At 34.7% G+C, this 17,686-nt stretch overlaps 1 protein-coding gene and 2 non-coding genes across 5 annotated transcripts; 2 read left to right on the plus strand and 1 right to left on the minus strand.

Annotated features, from left to right (window-relative positions):
* Positions 1 to 923: 923 nt before the first annotated feature.
* LOC131625712 (protein argonaute 2-like) lies at positions 924 to 7,508 on the minus strand. Of its 3 annotated transcripts, XM_058896553.1 has the most exons (5): positions 7,023 to 7,508; positions 5,549 to 6,752; positions 2,504 to 4,247; positions 1,819 to 2,171; positions 924 to 1,243 (listed from the first exon to the last, which is right to left on the minus strand). In XM_058896553.1, the coding sequence occupies exons 1-3, from the start codon at positions 7,426 to 7,428 to the stop codon at positions 2,813 to 2,815; spliced, it is 3,045 nt and encodes a 1,014-aa protein (XP_058752536.1). In that variant the 5' UTR covers positions 7,429 to 7,508; the 3' UTR covers positions 924 to 1,243; positions 1,819 to 2,171; positions 2,504 to 2,812. The 3 variants fall into 3 exon arrangements, with proteins under 3 accessions (XP_058752536.1, XP_058752534.1, XP_058752535.1); XM_058896551.1 differs by lacking the exon at positions 924 to 1,243 and having other exon boundaries at positions 1,692 to 2,171; XM_058896552.1 differs by lacking the exon at positions 924 to 1,243 and having other exon boundaries at positions 1,692 to 2,181.
* Positions 7,509 to 16,911: 9,403 nt separating this feature from the next.
* On the plus strand, positions 16,912 to 16,989 carry LOC131625729 (small nucleolar RNA Z199). The gene has a single exon (XR_009290929.1). It is a non-coding gene; the product is annotated as a small nucleolar RNA Z199 (small nucleolar RNA).
* Positions 16,990 to 17,042: 53 nt separating this feature from the next.
* On the plus strand, positions 17,043 to 17,117 carry LOC131625726 (small nucleolar RNA SNORD18). The gene has a single exon (XR_009290927.1). It is a non-coding gene; the product is annotated as a small nucleolar RNA SNORD18 (small nucleolar RNA).
* Positions 17,118 to 17,686: the final 569 nt, after the last annotated feature.

Here is a 17,686-nt window from a genome sequence, read left to right on the forward strand (position 1 = left end):
TCTTCTCTAATGACAATTTAAGCAAGCCCTAGCCCTTTATTCAAAATAACTTTTATATGGTAAACAGCCACTATATTTTCTTATTCTTCATATGAATCAAAATGTGGTTATAGGATAGGGTGGTTGCAAATGTGCTTCTAGGATAGGGTGGCTCAGTGCACCCTTATTCTCAAATCCTATGGAATTTTAAAAAAATTGTCCATCTCGATTTTGAAATTCGGACACACCCCATATTACAAGAGACCCATATTACCAGAGAGTTCAAATTAACTAGAGTACACTAATAGTTTTTTTAGGATTTTAAAATTCAGACGTACCACATATTACAAATTAACTAGAGTACACTAATAGTTTTTTTAGGATTTTAAAATTCAGACGTACCACATATTACAAAAGAACTCAAGTTCACCCCATATTACAAGAGAGCTCAAATTCACCAAAGTACACTAAAAGTTCTTTTAGGATTTTAAAATACGGACGCACCACATATTACAAAAGAACTCAATTTCACCTAAAATTATGGGTGGCAAAACCGATCAAGCCCGTTGGTCGTTTCCGTTTTGCCCACAATTTTTTGCGAGTCAGACCAAAGTTTTAGTCTCAAACCCTCTAATATACCTGCCTGTTCCCCCCGTTTTTTTCGGACGCGGACATTAACATGAAAATATGCAATTTTTAATCTTAAAAGGTTCAATGTCTGCGAGCCGTCTCACACTCATTTTTTTTAGGGTGACACAAGATTTTAGACATGCACCCTCAACAAAGTCCGTCCCGCCTCGTCCCATTATTTGCGGGCTTTTGCAGAACAGACCTAAACAAAACCGAAATGTCCATTTGTCACCTCTATCTAAAAACATAAAACCTATTTGTGCATTGAGTATATGTCTGGATTTTGAAATCTAAATCTACATTAAAAACACATCCTAAAACCTATTTGTGCATTGAGTATGTCCAGATTTTGAAATCTAAATCTATATTTGTCATTGAGTACATCGAGATTTTAAATTCAAACGAAACGAGAGTGTAATTTTTGAAATTTAAAAATTTGAGAGTAATACTAACATTGCAATGAGCAACCCCCATAACAAAATATAACTTTTAAAGCAACCTATATTAGGTTTAACCCTGTAGATATACTTAGTAAAAGCCTTAGAGGAAACTTTATCCTCCCAAAGAAGTTTCCACAGCTGAATATTGAGTATAGACATTCCCAGTAGAAATTGAAGATGGGTATAGACATTCCCTGTATTAAGAAAATGAAAGGAATCAAATTCAAGAATGTCCCCAGAGACATTAAACCAAAAATGAGAAAAAAGTGTCCATAACTTTTGGTGAATGTTTAGTCGTTTTATGGTGAAAATAATTACTTTTTAAATAAATCGACTTCACTTAAAAAATTAATTGAATGTAATGTGTTTGTTGGATTTAAATACAATAGCATAAAAGTGAGTTCAATAAACTTTAGTATAAATATAACAATAAACTTTAGAATCAATTTAAAATCAATTCTTTTTATCAAGTGGTTTCAACCCCTCCCGATCGCAGTTGCGGAAGATCGAACTGTGGTCTGTAATTTAGAATCAATTTTAAAAACAAAAAACAATTACATTCTAGAGCAAACAAACATATCAAAATCAATTTTACACTTTCAATCAATTTTGGCGGTTCCAAGCATGAAGCCCAACATAAACTTAAAAGAAGAGGAAATAAGAATTAGTATGTGTGGGGGGTTCTCATGATCAGATTCTTAGTGTTTGACGTTACAATACATGAAGTAATAACCATTTCCTTAATCAATTTGCAAAATACATAGCTTACATATCATCCATTACAATCTTTAGAGCAGCATGTCTGATGTGATGAGGTATGATTTTTGTCCAGTTCTTTTTCTTCCTCCTTTTTGAGATGACAATATTTGTAATCATGATCAGTTGAGTATGAACCAAGTCTCTAAAAAGCTTCTATATAAGTTTGAAGATTAACAGGTAGATGTCATTAATAGAATTAGGAAAACTGAGATGGTTGATAGAGATTTCTCAGACCAACTAATTATACATCATTACCAATTTTCAACTCAACCAACTAATTATACATCATTACCAAATTTTCAACTCAACCATGGCATTAGAAGACTGAAGCACCTGTTACCGATTTTTGAGATTCTAGATAACCTGAAAAATGCTGATGTTGAAGAATCAAACAAATCATTCTAAGGAATGGAATCCAAACTATAATTGTTTCACATGAAAAAATAATAAATCTAAAATAATAGCATAATTGTCAAATCAGAATCAACAAGACAACAATAGAAATTATAAACTGCACAAACAACTTAATATAGGAGACAGCTCTGGAAATTTAGTTCCTCCAAGCTTAGTATAATATCAAGACAAAAAAACAAATTGCCAATTTTCAGTAGCACACTAGAAGTTAAAGATTGATGCTAAGAAGTAGTGTTAGTTCATACATATTAACAATGAAACATGATGCAGATATGACGTACCACAGGGTGTATGAGGTGTGGGAAGAGAAATAGAGCGCCTAAAATATAATCACATTTGAAGATCAAAATATTACTTGAAGATCTAGGCTTTGAGCTTTGAGTGGCTAATTGATTAGAGACCGTCAATTTTCTGAGGTATAAAATTCCTCTAATATGGAAAGGTATACTAGAAAACAGACTCGTAAGCCGTTAGATTCACAGACTACTCTGCTGTTTTCAGTAGAAAAAAGCATTGGACATAATATATGTGCAGGCAGGAGTAAGTCATGAGATTTTCCCCAGCTTCTGTAAGAATGGATGATAGGCCTGTTAGATGAAGAACATTATGTTTTCCAGGTCAGCATGCAACTTGTAAAATCCCTGTTCAAATGCATCTTTAGAAGATAAAGATCCTCTTGACTTCTTAGATTGCATCCCAATCCTTGCTTCGTGGTACAATCGTCCCCTATAAGCAGCAAGGTCGGCATAATACACAGGTGGGACTAAAGACACGGGTTTTGTGCACCTTGCAAAGGTAAAGCACATCTCATATATAAGTTTCTGCAATTCATCAGATGTAAACTTGTGTTCATCCCATAAAACATGGTAGTGAGTGGGCTTGCTTGAACCTAGGCTTCCATAGTAACTACAGAGGTAAAAATCAAACTCAAAAGGGTGTATAACTTTTGTGTCAATAACTGTTCCCGGTAAAATATTGCCACCGGAAGACCCATCCCTCCAACCATCTGGAAAAAATCGAGTTTGATGTCGTTTTTGTGCTACAATAAGAGTGATTGTAGGGAAATAATTTAATCTTCGGAATGCACTCTTCAAATCTAGTAGTTCTTCATTAAGAACCATGTCAAACTGGTACTCGCTCACCCCATCACGAAAAACAACAATTTTTTCTGGCCTGACTCCGTTCATCCTCCAATAACAACTGACAAGCTCAACACAAACCTCCCCAAAGTTTAATATTTTCTCACTTCGATTGAATTGCGGGCAAACACGTGCTGCATAGCGATTAGCGGCTGGCCAATTAATGGTTGCAACCACAGCAACAATTGACGGACTCCTGTTGTCCCGTAAACCAGGGTGATTGACATCAGCGCCTATAAACATAACATGTTCGTCCCCGTCAAAGTAAGGGAGCCTATTATTGAGCTCTACATTGCTGCCTCCAAGCTTGGCATTGATCTTGAGAGCCAGATAAGAATAGAATTTATCATCCCCTTGATTAGCACTATAAGACAAACAACATTGTGTGATTATACCAACTTTGGTCTCAGAAATCCACTTGAGGTATTTGTAACCTGGACTTTTATTAGCCATCACACACAGAAGAAATTGTAGTCGACCTTGGTTATATTCACAAATGTTTTTGATTTTTTCAAGTAATTCAGATAGCAATTCATGACTCGCAAGTATCTTCATTGAAGATTCTTCGTACCAAATGGGATCCTGCATATAGATACCCAACTTCTTGTATTTACCAATAAGTTTTTCAACAAATTCCTTTCTTCTTAATTTCTTATTATACGGCCCGATACTGGTGAAATCAAGAATGGCCCAACGCTCAACTGGTTTACCTTCCACCATTGATCTTCCTGCAAGGTTCCAATGACATTTATCTAGATCGACTGTTATCTTGACAGTCTTGCCATTTGGATCGCCCAACTTCAATTCCGGGGGTCCAATTACACGTCCTAGAATGGTTGTCATGGTCGTATTGACTGACATTCCAAAGTTCCGAATAATATCACCACTGCCAATGAAGAAAATTGTAAGAGAGACATGTTCCAACAAATACAAAAAACAGGATAAGGGACAAATAAATAACCTTAAACATATTCAGACACTAAATAAGAAACCAATTCTTATGTCTATATCTGTCCAAATATTCAAACTAATCACTTCCAGCATTCATGTAAGAAAGCTGGAGAGTTGTTAAGCGGAATATTCACCCGTTTTCAAAGTAACATGTACAGGTTTGCACTTATATACTAAGCTATATCAATTGCTACCAGGAGGAGTCATCTTGTTTAATCATTCATACTTAAAATTAACTGTCATCACTACAAATCATATTCCAATGCATAGGTCATATCATATCTTATTATGGAGTCCAAAAGACTTTCATAATTTAATTAGAAATCTTGCAGTGTGATTCATATTATTTAGTTAGGTGTCTAGTTGTCAATTTTGCAATTATGCTAAGGGTCTTTTTGAATAAGCAGCTTATTTGTAGCTTATAGCACAGCAAACACTTATCAAAATAAGCGCTTATGAATAAGTTTGTACAAGCTATTTTTATAACCAAAGGTAAAATAATTTTTTTCATATATGCTATAAGTTGTTTTAATAAGTTATCTTGGAGAACTTGTAAAAACAAGTTCAAAAAAATTTATGAAAACTGTGATAAGTTGTTTTTATAAGATCTCTCAAACAGTCTCACAAAACATATGTCACTAGATAAGCTCAAATAAGTCAATCCAACACAGGTCCTAAGAACACTATCAAGTAAAAAAATTCTCTTCTCCTCTTCCAAATAAAGTAGACTCTTTTGGTTTTCCTAAGACTTAATAGGTTCAGGGGTTACTTGGGGTAAGTAAATCGTAGTTCTTTTTTGTTAGCAATTAAGGTTTTCCTAGACTCTCTTGGTTTTCCAAGACTTAATAGGTTCAGGTGTCTAGTTCTTTTCTGCTACCAATTAGTGGGGTTTTCCTCTCACCCTATCATTGGATTTCTTCTGATTGATCTCTTGTTTAGATTATCCAAAGAATCTACTAACTTCTTTGCTGTTGATACTAGAGCACATGGTCATGAACTGAAGTTGTTCATAGGACACCTAGTATGAAGTTTGTGGGGTCATTTGCAACCTTCTTCACACATGAGGCCAAATTGAAGGGTGTATATAGCATGCAATTTTTCTTTAAAATAAGTGCCTAATGATATAAATCAATCATTGTTATTTCATGCATTTGTAACCAACAATCAAGAAAACAATAAAAGTACCAAAAGTATTAGCATTTGGAAATAATACAATCGAATCATAACTCCTCTTACCCGCAAGGTCCATCACTCGATTGCACCATCTTCTGTATAGCACTCTGCCTCTCGCTCGGGTGAGCTAGTGCCATTGCTTCCAATGTCTTTGCTGAAGCAGCATCCAAACGCTCTTTGGGATATCTTTGGCCCTCAGCTAAAACACAAAATTCCATGGGTACATAGTTCTTCCTGTTTCCTTTCCCTAAATCTAAACAAGGAATATCTTTGTATACAATGTCCTTGTCATATTTCTCATTAAAAAAGCTAAGAAGATTAACATCCTTTTCAATTTTCCAGCCCTTAGTATAGTCAATGGGGAAAGTGACATGCCTTGTAACTGTAGGTGTTAATCCGGCAATAATATATTTCTGTTTGGATTTCCGGTGAGTCACACTAACTTTCAATCCAATAAGCACCTCCTCAACGTATTTCCTGAATTTTTCAAATTCACCCAAGTTAAAGTCATTGATACGCTCGTGCAAGAAATCCAAGACTGACATTTGCTTTCGGAAAGGCACCACCGAGTAGTCTACACATAAGGACAAACCCTGAGAAGTAGGTTTTAAACTATGCTGAAACCCCCCAACTGCAATTATTCCAGGGCGAAGTTCCTTCATTACTAAAGGAGGATTCGTGGGATAGAAGTGGCGTCCCACAGAAATTGTACGCCTAGCAGGATTCTCTTTCACCACCACGTCCATCCCTTGTAAAATATCCCTAGGAAGAGAGACTGAATGCCCACAAAGATAGTCCATTAACTTGTGAAGTCTGAGTTTATTAAGAAGTGTTATGGTAACACTATATGAAGTGATCTTTTCATCCTCTCCATCAAAGATCACCACATTAACAGTCTCTTCCGGTAACTCCACCGCACTAAAGATATTTTTGGCACCGTCATGCGCAGTCATGTCCAACGGAAACCTCTCAGGATCATCAGAAAACAATTTCTCTCTAATCATGGACAGGTCATTATTAGACAACTTCCGCGGTTGGCCAACTTTTGACGAAAAATTAGGTTTGACATTAACATTGTAATGAAATATTATACTCTCCGGATTGAACTTAAAAAGGAAATGATTAACACAAAGTCTGCTCGTAAGAACCGCTAACGTGCCACCACCGTCAGGTCTCCGAATAGGTAAAGCTTTATCCTTAAGCGAAAAAGATGATGCAGCTAAATCTTTCGATATTCGTAGACTTTCCAGTTTAGGAACAACATAATCTTCCAAACAAATTGGAAAATCATCAGCAACAGAAAATTAGCATAATAATTAAACAAGTCTTTTAAACTATGACACTATGAAACTGACACATCGGACATGATCCTGACACTAACAATGTCAAGAATCGTAATAATTTGAAAAAATTAATAAATTAAATGTAATCACAAGTGTCAGTGTGAATGTCCGACGCAGACATATACATGTTTTTCTTCAGAGGTGTCGGTGCTACAGAGGTATCACATGATTCTTGATCGGAATGCTGAATATACCTGACGGTGGAGCATTTCGCCAAGATTCATCAATGTTTCTACTTCTTTGAACACCACTGGAACTTGATCCTAGTCCTAATGGTTTTCTCACACCATAATTTTGGTTTTGATTCCATGGATACGCAGTGGCAGTAGTAGTAGTAGTGGACCTTGATCGTCTCCATTCTGGTTGAAATATAACCTCCTTTTTCTGCTCCTCATCCTTCTTCTGAGCTTCATCGCCGGCACGGGAGGGAGAAGGGAGAGCTGTTGCTGTTGACCTACCTCGCCTCCATTCTGGTTGGAGAGTAAGGTTTTGTTGTTCTCTTCCGGTTGAGGCAGTTCGGCGTCTCCATTCTGGTTGTAGACTCACCTCGTCGGAGGGTTGCTGAGTTCCTCTTCCGCCGTAACCGTCACCGGCTTCCATTGGGGCAATCGCGTCGTGATCAGGGTTAGTCACTGAAGTGAGTGATCAAATAAAAAAACTGTAATAATTTACTTATGTTTGACAAATTTACAAATTTAAAAGCCCTTAAATCATTCGTTTCTCCACGTAAATTAGTGTGTTTTTGTATTTTTTTTTTTCTAAGTTAGTGTTTTTATATTTCTTTTTTTTTATTGTGTTAGTCATCCAAGTCTCCTAAAAAAATGTTGTGATATCTAAGTGGAAATGAATTTATATGTTATTTTGTATAATAAATTACACACATGAATACATAGCGGAAGGAGGTTAAAAAGAGGACTAAATCCAAAAAAATATACTATTTGCATCATCTTGTTTCTCTCTTCAAATCATCTTTTGCAAATTCTTCCCTCGAGACACATTAGTGTTAAGGTCATTGCACATTCATCAATGGCAACATCATCATTAGGTAATTTCTCTCGGTCTCAAATTCTAGTTTTTGGTTGCAAGCTATGATGATGTTCATCTCAAATTCAATTGAAAACCCTAAACAACGATTTTGGAAATGTTCAAATTCGAGTATAATGTCAAGTTACAAGCTATTTACTTGGGATGATGAACTAGAACGCAACACGTCAAATGAATTCCACAATTCAATTGGTTGCAATTGCACAGAAGTAGTGCGGGAAGTAGGTTGCATCATTAAAGAGCTTGAAGCAAAGATAAAAAGAATAAGAAATTAAAGTTGGAAAACGAAAGGAAGAAAGCCAATTTGTTTAAGCTTTTGTTGATTGTATCATGGTGTGTGTTCTTTGCTTACTAGAAATGGTAGTGAGATTGATGATCATGGAATCTGTATTTTTTTAGTCCCTAGAAGAAGGATAATTGTGGAATGTTGTCCCTGTAATGTTTGGTTATTGAATGGATAAGAACCTTTGAAATTAATGAAGTTTAAATTGTGGAAACCTAGGTTTAGAATCTTTATTCAAAGTATTAGTCATGAATTGTGTGAAACATTAATCAATGGTCTGATTATCCCTACTCATCAAGTAAATGATGAAGTAATAGACGAACATGAATCCTTTTGGACCAAAGAAGAAAAGAGAGAATTTGAAATAAATTTCAAAACTAAAAGTTTTATAATAATGTCTTTAGATGACACCAAATTCTTTTATGTGCACCATTGTAAAACTGCAAAGGAAATGTGAGATATTTTTGAAATGATATATGGAGTTTCTCCAAGTAATGAGCAAGAGGAGATGAACACATGGGGAGATAAACATGTTACTCTTAAATGTTTTTCAAAATTTAGAAATATTGGACATTATGTTGGAAATTTTGTCACTAACAAATATCTAAGAATTAAGAATTGGAAATTTAACCAAGGGAAAGAGAAACTTGACTTGATCCTACAGAGTCAGAGATCTTCCTCAAACAATAATGGACTAGGATTTAAGAAAGATAGAAAACCTAATAAAAGTATAGATCACAAAAAAAATAATCGTTTAGTTTACAAATGCATACACTGCAAATGAGTTGGCCACTTATAGCCTTTTTGTTTTAATACATTAAAAAGATTTAAAGATAAAAACCTTAGATGTTCTATAGAGTGACACACCATAATAAGTTTGGTGTTTCCTATTTAAGGGAAGTTTTTATAAAAGCCTTTTAATATAAAAGAGAGTACACTATTTTAAGTTTGAAATGATTTGAAAACTTTGATTAATCCTTTAAAATAAAGCTTTTAGTTTTGCTCGTCTCAAAAAATTGTTATCACTAATAAAAAAGATGAGTTTCCAAGTGTTTTATAGAAAGGGGTGCAAATAAGACTGAATAGGGGGTGTAGAAAAGCAATGAAATCTAGCACAATACTCAAAATGCCCCAAGAAGGCTGGACAACAAAAGTCCAATCAATTGGCAAGCTATGGCAATTGATTGGAGAATCTTGGCGTGCCCATTTTAAGATAAAATTGAACCCAAACTTTCCTTCCAACCAAATAAAATCTCAGCATTGATGATGAACGTACAAAATCCTGAGAGATTTGATTAACTAATCGATTTGAGCCATTATCCAATTGATTGGCATACTCAATCTGGAAAAATTCTGATTTGATTTTCAATCATCATAATCTCCACTAATTGCTTGCTAGAAATATACAATCAAATCATCATATGACAAATTATAAATAGGTATGCTCTCTCATTACTTCTTGCATCTCAAAATTCATCTCTTCTAGCATTCTTTTCGAGCATTATATTGCTATAAGAATTTTTATGACCTCCTCAAGCCAAAAACATAGAGAAACACCAATAAGGGATGTGTTCACTGTTGAATTGATAAATATAAAACAATAATAAAGGATGATAATTCTAGGGAAGAAGATAATTTAACTCTGGTACATGGAGTCAAGCCATCTGAAGAGTCACAAACCATATCATCAATTCTGTCAAGCTTCCTTTAAATATTTCTTCCCCTAAGTACCAGATAGATCTTTTCCCAATCTTGTGTTAGAATTCTATTTAAACCTGAGACTTGTGGGAATCTCACTAAGAACCTCTGTGAGATGAATAAAAAAAGACATTCAGAAAGACAACTTTGGAAGAATCTTAGAGCTACCCTATGTAGGAATTTCCTACATCCATGACAAACCCTTAGGACTTAGGAACTTCAAACATTCAATACTCCTAAACAAGCTCGTCATAAATCACATGGAGAAAAAAATAGAGATCCATTCAAACCAACCCACCTTAAACCAAAGGTTCAGATCCTTCATTACCTTATAATCATAATTCTTTTTACAAGGAGCATAAATCACACCTATGTTATTAGGGAAGATGTTGTACCCCTATTATTGTTAACCCAATAAATTCCAACATATTGGTTTGAAGGAATGTTCAACCGTATAATTTAATGTAGATAGATCCAAGCAGTTTGACTTCCTTATGGTCAACTAATGAGCAAAATTGTATTGTCCATAAAAGTGTAGGTGTGCGCGTATTCCCCTTGCAAAGACAGGGAGACTCAGAGGCCCAAGTAGGTATATTACACATTTGAGGGTGGGGGCTAGCTCACGACGGCGAGTAGCCCTGTAAGGTGATTTTAAGGTTGTTTAAGGGACCAACTCACGTGAGGTGAGAAGCATTGTCGGTGGTTGGCACTCCTAGGTTGCATGAAAACGATTAGGGTGGTGTTCTTAGGGTAACTCGAAGCAGAGTTCTCTTTGAGCAACGTTGAATAGTAGTAAGTGTGTATCACTTGAGTAATGCTTATTTCCCGCTGCAAATTTCGAAAATATTTTTAAAAAGGTTTTAAACTCTAAAAATGATCATACATTTTTTTCAAACTATAATTTTTCTAAAACACACAATCGATCTCATCTTGTGTGTGAAGTCACATGTCCAAAATATTTAGGTCTATAAATACCACTATAAATACCTAAATCCTAAGACTGAGGGAAGATCTCAAATTTCTCACAAAAACACATACAAAGCTTCTCATCACTCTATATGAGCAAGTCCTATGTGTTTTCAAAATATCATAAACACCACAAACAACTCTACAATTACAGAGCTACCCTCACTGTATTTTTTAGCACATGGTATTTTTGTTTTTTGCGATGATATTTTAATTTAAATTTGGATTAAGATTGTAAAAAAAAAGTTATTATCTTTTGAAAGTTATCAGACATATATATTGTTTGATATTCTACAGTTTGTCAACGACACTGTCATTTTAGGAGATGGAAGGATGGAGAACTTATGGGGTTTGAAAGTTGTTTTGAGAGGTTTCAAAATGGTTTCGGGGCTAAAAGTTAATTTCTTTAAGAGTGAGATTTTCTGTATTAATCTGAGTGAGGATTTTGTCCACGGCTGCCTCCTTTCTATCTTGTTGTATTGACACTATTCTGTTCAAATTTCTAGGTGTGAAAATTGGTGGCATCCCGAGGAAATCTCATATATGAAAGGATGTGGTCAATAATGTTGCAAATAGACTGGCTGCTTGGAACAACAAATTTTTGTCCATGGGTGGCAAGGTAGTTTTGATCAACTCTGTGTTGAATTCAATTCCTATATAGCCTTTATCCTTTTATAAAGCCCCAATTAAATTCTGAAAGAAATCAGAAGGATTCAGGCTCATTTCTTGCGGGGAGGTTCAAATTCGAAGAGGATAGTTCATTGGGTGAGTTGGGAAAATGTTTGAAAACTCAAGGAGAAGGGAGGTCTCAGTATTAAGAACCCGGAACTTTTCAATGTGACTTTGTTAAGCATATGGAAGTGGCAGATTTTGAATGAAAATGATGCGATTTGGAGTGGCATTCTGCGCCATAGATACCAATATCCGACCTTGAAGTTGATGTGTGAAGGAGGTAGTGATGTTCAAAAAAATGATTCAATATGGTGGAGGGACTTGATGAAAGTGGAGGTTAAGAACATATTTGATTCGAATGCTTTTACTAATAATATTTTATGCAGGTTGAAGAATGGACCGGGAATCTCTTTTTGGCACAACCTTTGGCTTGGCAATCAATCTCTAGAAGAGGCTTTTCCATAAGCTTTTAAGGAGGCCATTGATAAGTTTGGGAGCGTAGAAAATGCGGGATGGTGGGATGATGGTTTGTGGTATTGGAAACGTCTCTGTTATGTTTCTTCCACTCATTCTACAGCAGCCCAACAAGAGGACGAAATCCTTATTTTGTTGAATGAAGTTGAGCCTAAGCATTTTGGTGATGACGAGTTCGATTGGTAGGATAATGGCAGTGAAGTATTTACGGTTAAATCTTGTTACGAGAATTATGGATTGCATTAGATCAGGAGTGTCGGTAGAGGTAAAATGCTTGCTGTCTATTTTGTGGAAGATGAATGTTTCGTATAAATTCCATGTTTTTGGATGGAGGATGACTCTCGATAGGTTACCGACTAGACAACAACTTATCAAGCGAGGAATTCTTAACGGTACCATTGATTATTGTTGTATGTTTTGCTTTTGGGAGGAAAAAGATAGTGCTCATCTTTTTTAGTATTGTGCTTATTCAATTAGAATTTAGGGGACGGTGAAGAAGTGGATGGGAGCTTATCCATAATATTCATGGGTCTCTTTCTGTTTTGTTAGCAATCCAACAGGTGAAGAATATTTCTGTTATAAATTCCATTGGGATTATATGGCTAGACACTATTTGGAATATTTGGTTAATTTTAAATGCTATATTATTTAAAGAGAGTATCTTTAAGTATGACGAGTGTTTCTCTTCCATTATTTTACTGTCTTGGAAATGGATGCGGTTCAGAGGCGGATCTAGGTTGAGGCTGGGTTTGGCTATAGCCGCACCAATTTTTTTTAAATTTTTTATATTTATATAAGGTTAAATATGTTTGTGGTCCCTATAAATAATCCAAAATCTGATTTTATTCCCTCTATAAAGTTCCTTCAAAGAATGGTCCTCCTAAAATTTTCCGTCCACACTTTTGATCCCTACCGTCTATTTGGTCTAACGAAAATTGAGGTGGCATGTCACATCATATAAATTCTACACTAATTGAGACAAATTGCGGGGGGTTACAAACCCCCTTTAGCTAACTAGGAAATTGAATATGCTTTCAAACGCTTCGAACCAGACACAAATCGAAGTTACGGTTCTCAAGTTATGGCAATTTTACTAAAGCTGAATTTTTGTAGACAACCCAGGCCGTGCGATGCGCCATCCCAGTGTGCAATGCGCGCTATGCGGGTTTCAAAGTGTATAAATAGGGGAAAAAAATTTTAGGTTATGTTTTGGGTATTTTTGATCCCAATCAATCAAACCTCCATTTTTTTGGTAGAGAGAGCTTGAAAACAACATACGGTTGGGCATTTGGATGATCGGAGGTGGATTGCTCATCAATCGAAGTTGACAACCTGTGAGATGTTTCGTTTATCTTTTCTCTTCTTCGTGTGTTTCCTTTGTGTTGGGTTTGTAAGTAAGTTTACTCTAAACCTATGTATATTTGTTACTCTATTATTGTATAAAGTTTGCTTTACAAATCTTTGTCGGTGTTTCCTTGATCTTTTTGCTTAAATGCTTTGGATTTGTGTTGTTGTAGAAATAGACATCACAAGTCTTGATTAGGGGGATATTTGTTAGATTTCGATTCTAGAGATAGGATTGGGGTTAACATCCACATAATATCGGAGTTTAATGCCTCTGTGTTGTTTGATCAGTTGAGACATCGTCGAAAGAGCAATATAGTTGAACTCTCGTCGGTGTTGCATAAATGGACATTGATGTGAGGGATATGAGGTAATTCTGACGAGTATTGTGACTTTAGTGCAACAGAGTGATAAATCTAAGTTTGTGAGGAGTAGTTTAGATTCAAATCAGATAATTATTCTCTATCAATAATGTATTTATTTTATGTTCATATGTTTACTTTTCCGTTTTTATAAAAAATCCATTTAACCCGAACTCAAGAACTAAGAATCCTTGGACAACAATTCAGCAGCACTAATATCTGTGGACACGATAAATTCCCGGATAAATACTTCCAAAACTTTTGTTGTTTACCGCTTTAACATCAATGACAACTAAAAGATCAATACCGACTATGGAAAAAATCACAAGATGAATGACTAGATTTCCACTCATGGATAAAGCCAACACAAGTGCACTAGAGTACTCTTTAAATTGCACCATATCCTACCTCGTCAAGTCACTGCACGTGTCAGAAAAGGGTGAGGAAGTGTTTCAATGATGGAACCACATTAAATGTGTCTGTTCTCTACTACTTTTTAAAACTGATCCCAAGCATTTCAGTTTTATTTCACATTGGATCACGATATGGAGACTAGTAAAAATTACTTAAGGCTTCCTCGACTCATTCAGTACGTGACAAAGCCTCGGAGGCAAATGTTCTAGATAGGTCAAAGGCCCAATTGACCAAGGCCCAATCCATCTCAAATTCATTATACTCAACCTAAAGTATAAAACAAGTTAATGTGCTAAGAGTAATGTTCAATCTCCGATATCCACTTTCACTACACTCATCTTGAATCTTAAATATACTTAGGTGTTAAAGTGCTAACCATACAAGTCCAACCTGCGCCACTGTAAAGGATATCAGAGCCACCGTTCAAGATCACCAGTTATCTAACTATCTTCTTTTCTGCTTCCTAAGTCAAGCTAGAGCATTCATTTATAGTTCTCGAATGTGTATAATCTCAAGGCTATAATCGCAAGCATGACTCACATGACCCTTTTTACTTAGATAAATATGTAGAATCTCAAGGCTATAATCGCAAGCATGACTCACATGACATGGCCTTGCACTATTAGAGAGCGTGGTGGATGATTCATCACCGAAGATATAATCCTAACTATAATTCACACGATGCCACTCTATTAGATAACATGGTGGGTGACTCAATACTTAAAATATAGTTGAACATGCCGAGTTGACCTTAATGCTTGACACACATCTTAGCTCACCCAATCTCATTTACTCCCTCTCTATATATCCCATATGGTCGAAGGCGAGTGAACTGAACTTATTGACATTATGTGAATCTAAATCATAATATTTTCATAAAACTACATATTAAAATACAACTTTTATAGATTATATTTATCTATATATGTTTAGAATTGTAAATATATATACATATATATATATATATTCACAATTCTAAACATATATAGTTATGAATTAATAATGAGATGTTATAATCTTGTAGTTCTTCTCATTTATTTAAAGTATGAGTGGTAAACAGATTTAGCGTCTGTTTGGTTAGAGGTAAATGGAGGGGAGGGGAGGGGAGGGTATTTTTAATAGTTTATGTGTTTGGTTCAAATTTTAAGAGGGGGAGGGGAGGTAGATGGAGGGGACCAAATTCCCTCCTGAGCCACTTTTTGCTTCCCCCCGATTTGGAGGGATTTGGAGGGGAGGGGAGGTAATTCATATTAATTATATTTATATTTACCCTTGTTATAATTATAATTAAGTTTTATTATTTTATTTATTTATATTTTTATGTTACTTTTTAACTATTGCAATGTTTTTGTTTCAAATATTTTTTTTAGATTTTATTATATTAGATAATTTTTTTTACGTTTTTATAATTTTTTTTATGTTATCGAATTGAATACTTATAAATAGTAAATATCGTGAATCGTATAGTAAAATTACAAGGTTAAAAATGTAAATTAGTTTTAAAATATCCCCCATTCCCTTGTGAACCAAACATATTTGTAAATAAAATTCTCCCCTCCCCTTCATATTTTGAACCAAACATATATGTAATTAAAACCCCTCCACTCCGTTCCCCTCACCTCCCCTTCCCTTAATAAAAATTCCTCCCCTCCCCTCCCCTCGATTGAACCAAACGGACCCTTAGATTTTAGTATAGGAGGTTGACTCGTGAAAGCAATATTAGGGTGATTAGAAAATGAGGGTGACAATAGTAATTTTGAAAAACTAAAACTATATTTATAAGCTTGATTAGTAGATGATGGTTTTAATAGCAATTTTGCACGAGGTACGAAAGATTCAAAGACCTAATTTATGATCGCAAGCATGGCTCTCATGATCCTAACAACGATTCACACGACACCACAATACTAAATAACATGGTGGTTGATTCAATATTTAAAATATATCAGAACATGTCGAGTTGACCTTAATGCTTGACACACATCTTATAGCTCACCTAATCTCACTTATGTCCTCTTTATATATCTCACATGGTTGAAGGGGAGTGAGTCGAACTTGTTGACCTTATGTGAACCTGGAGCACAATATTTCATATACTAACTACGTATAAAAATATCACTTTTGTAAATTATAATAATCATATATGTTTAGTATATATCAATCGTAACAAATTAATAATGAGATGTTATGATCTTGTAACTTTTTTCATTCAAATAATGAGTTAAATATGTTTAAAGTCCCTCTAAAGTTATACATATTCACTTTTCGTTTCTCTAAAAAATTTCGTTAAGGAAACGTTCCTCTAAAATTAGAAATTTTAACTTTTGGTCCCTCCGGCAACTTAACGATGATTTTTACTACTTAGCGACTGAATTAACAACAGTTTTTAGTGACAATTTACTACTTAGCAACTAAATTAACAACGGTTTTAGCCGGAGAGACAAAAAGTTATAATTCCTAATTTTAGAGGGACGATTTTTAACGAAATATTTTAGAGAAACAAAAAGTAAAATCATAATTTTAGAGAGACCTTAAACATATTTAACCCAATATTTAAAGTATAATTTTGAAAAAGTAAAACTAACTTTATAGGTTATATTAGTAGACGGTGGTTTTAATAGCAATTTTGCACGAGGTATGAAAGATTCAAAGGCCCAATTTATGATAACCCGGTCCATCAGCACCATTCATCTATCTATATTAGGGTTTCCGTTTTCTAGAAACAAACACCATGTCTATAAATCGACACAACAAACGACTTCTGTTTCATATGTATGAATTGTTTTTCTTTTTCATCTTTGGTTTTCCATATTTGTATTGTTGAATGAATCATGTGATGAGAAAAAACTGCAACAATATGATGGATTCGTTCCATGATTCCTAGTATTTAAATCTCTGATGATTCACCTGATTTTTTGATTTTTGTGTTCTAACAATATTATTAAACTGAAATCAAAGAGACATGATGATGTTTACATTGGTCCGTGTTTCTGATTCACCGTGACAGACAACCCTTTCCAATTTCTGATCTCTCTTTCAGAAATTTTCATTAAAAACAAAACATTTTCATTAAAAACAATTTTAAACAGTTACGTTATAACTTAGCTTGTTGCAGCAAACAAGCATATTGCCAAGGAATGTTGTTGCTTATTTATGAATTGTTTTGATACTGATATTATTTAGTTATAACATCAGTTATGCCTTTCAATTTATTATTTTGCTGTTATGTTATAGTATTACTATAATTAAGCAATGGTTGTGTAAAACCATTTTGTTTAACTGTTGTGAATGGTTGGTTATTCGTGATTTAAATTTGATCGATAGTTGCAGTTTTATTGTACTTGAAGTTACTGATCCAAGGCTTTTTTTTTTTTTGATAAGCAACACTATATTCAATTTTGAATACTAGGGTACTCAACCGAATACAAGAAACACCAACAGTTCAACTATACATAGCTGTTACAAAAAATCCAACGGATATTTACTCCCTTCCTAAAAATTACAAGGAAGCCGATTGATCCAAGGCTTCTAATATTGGGTGAAAAAGAATTATCAGTTTTTCCTTATGGTAGAATGGATCTATTGCGCATCTTAAAATATG

The sequence above is a fragment of the Vicia villosa genome, unplaced genomic scaffold, assembly GCF_029867415.1.
Source record: "Vicia villosa cultivar HV-30 ecotype Madison, WI unplaced genomic scaffold, Vvil1.0 ctg.000233F_1_1, whole genome shotgun sequence".
Taxonomy (NCBI): domain Eukaryota; kingdom Viridiplantae; phylum Streptophyta; class Magnoliopsida; order Fabales; family Fabaceae; genus Vicia; species Vicia villosa.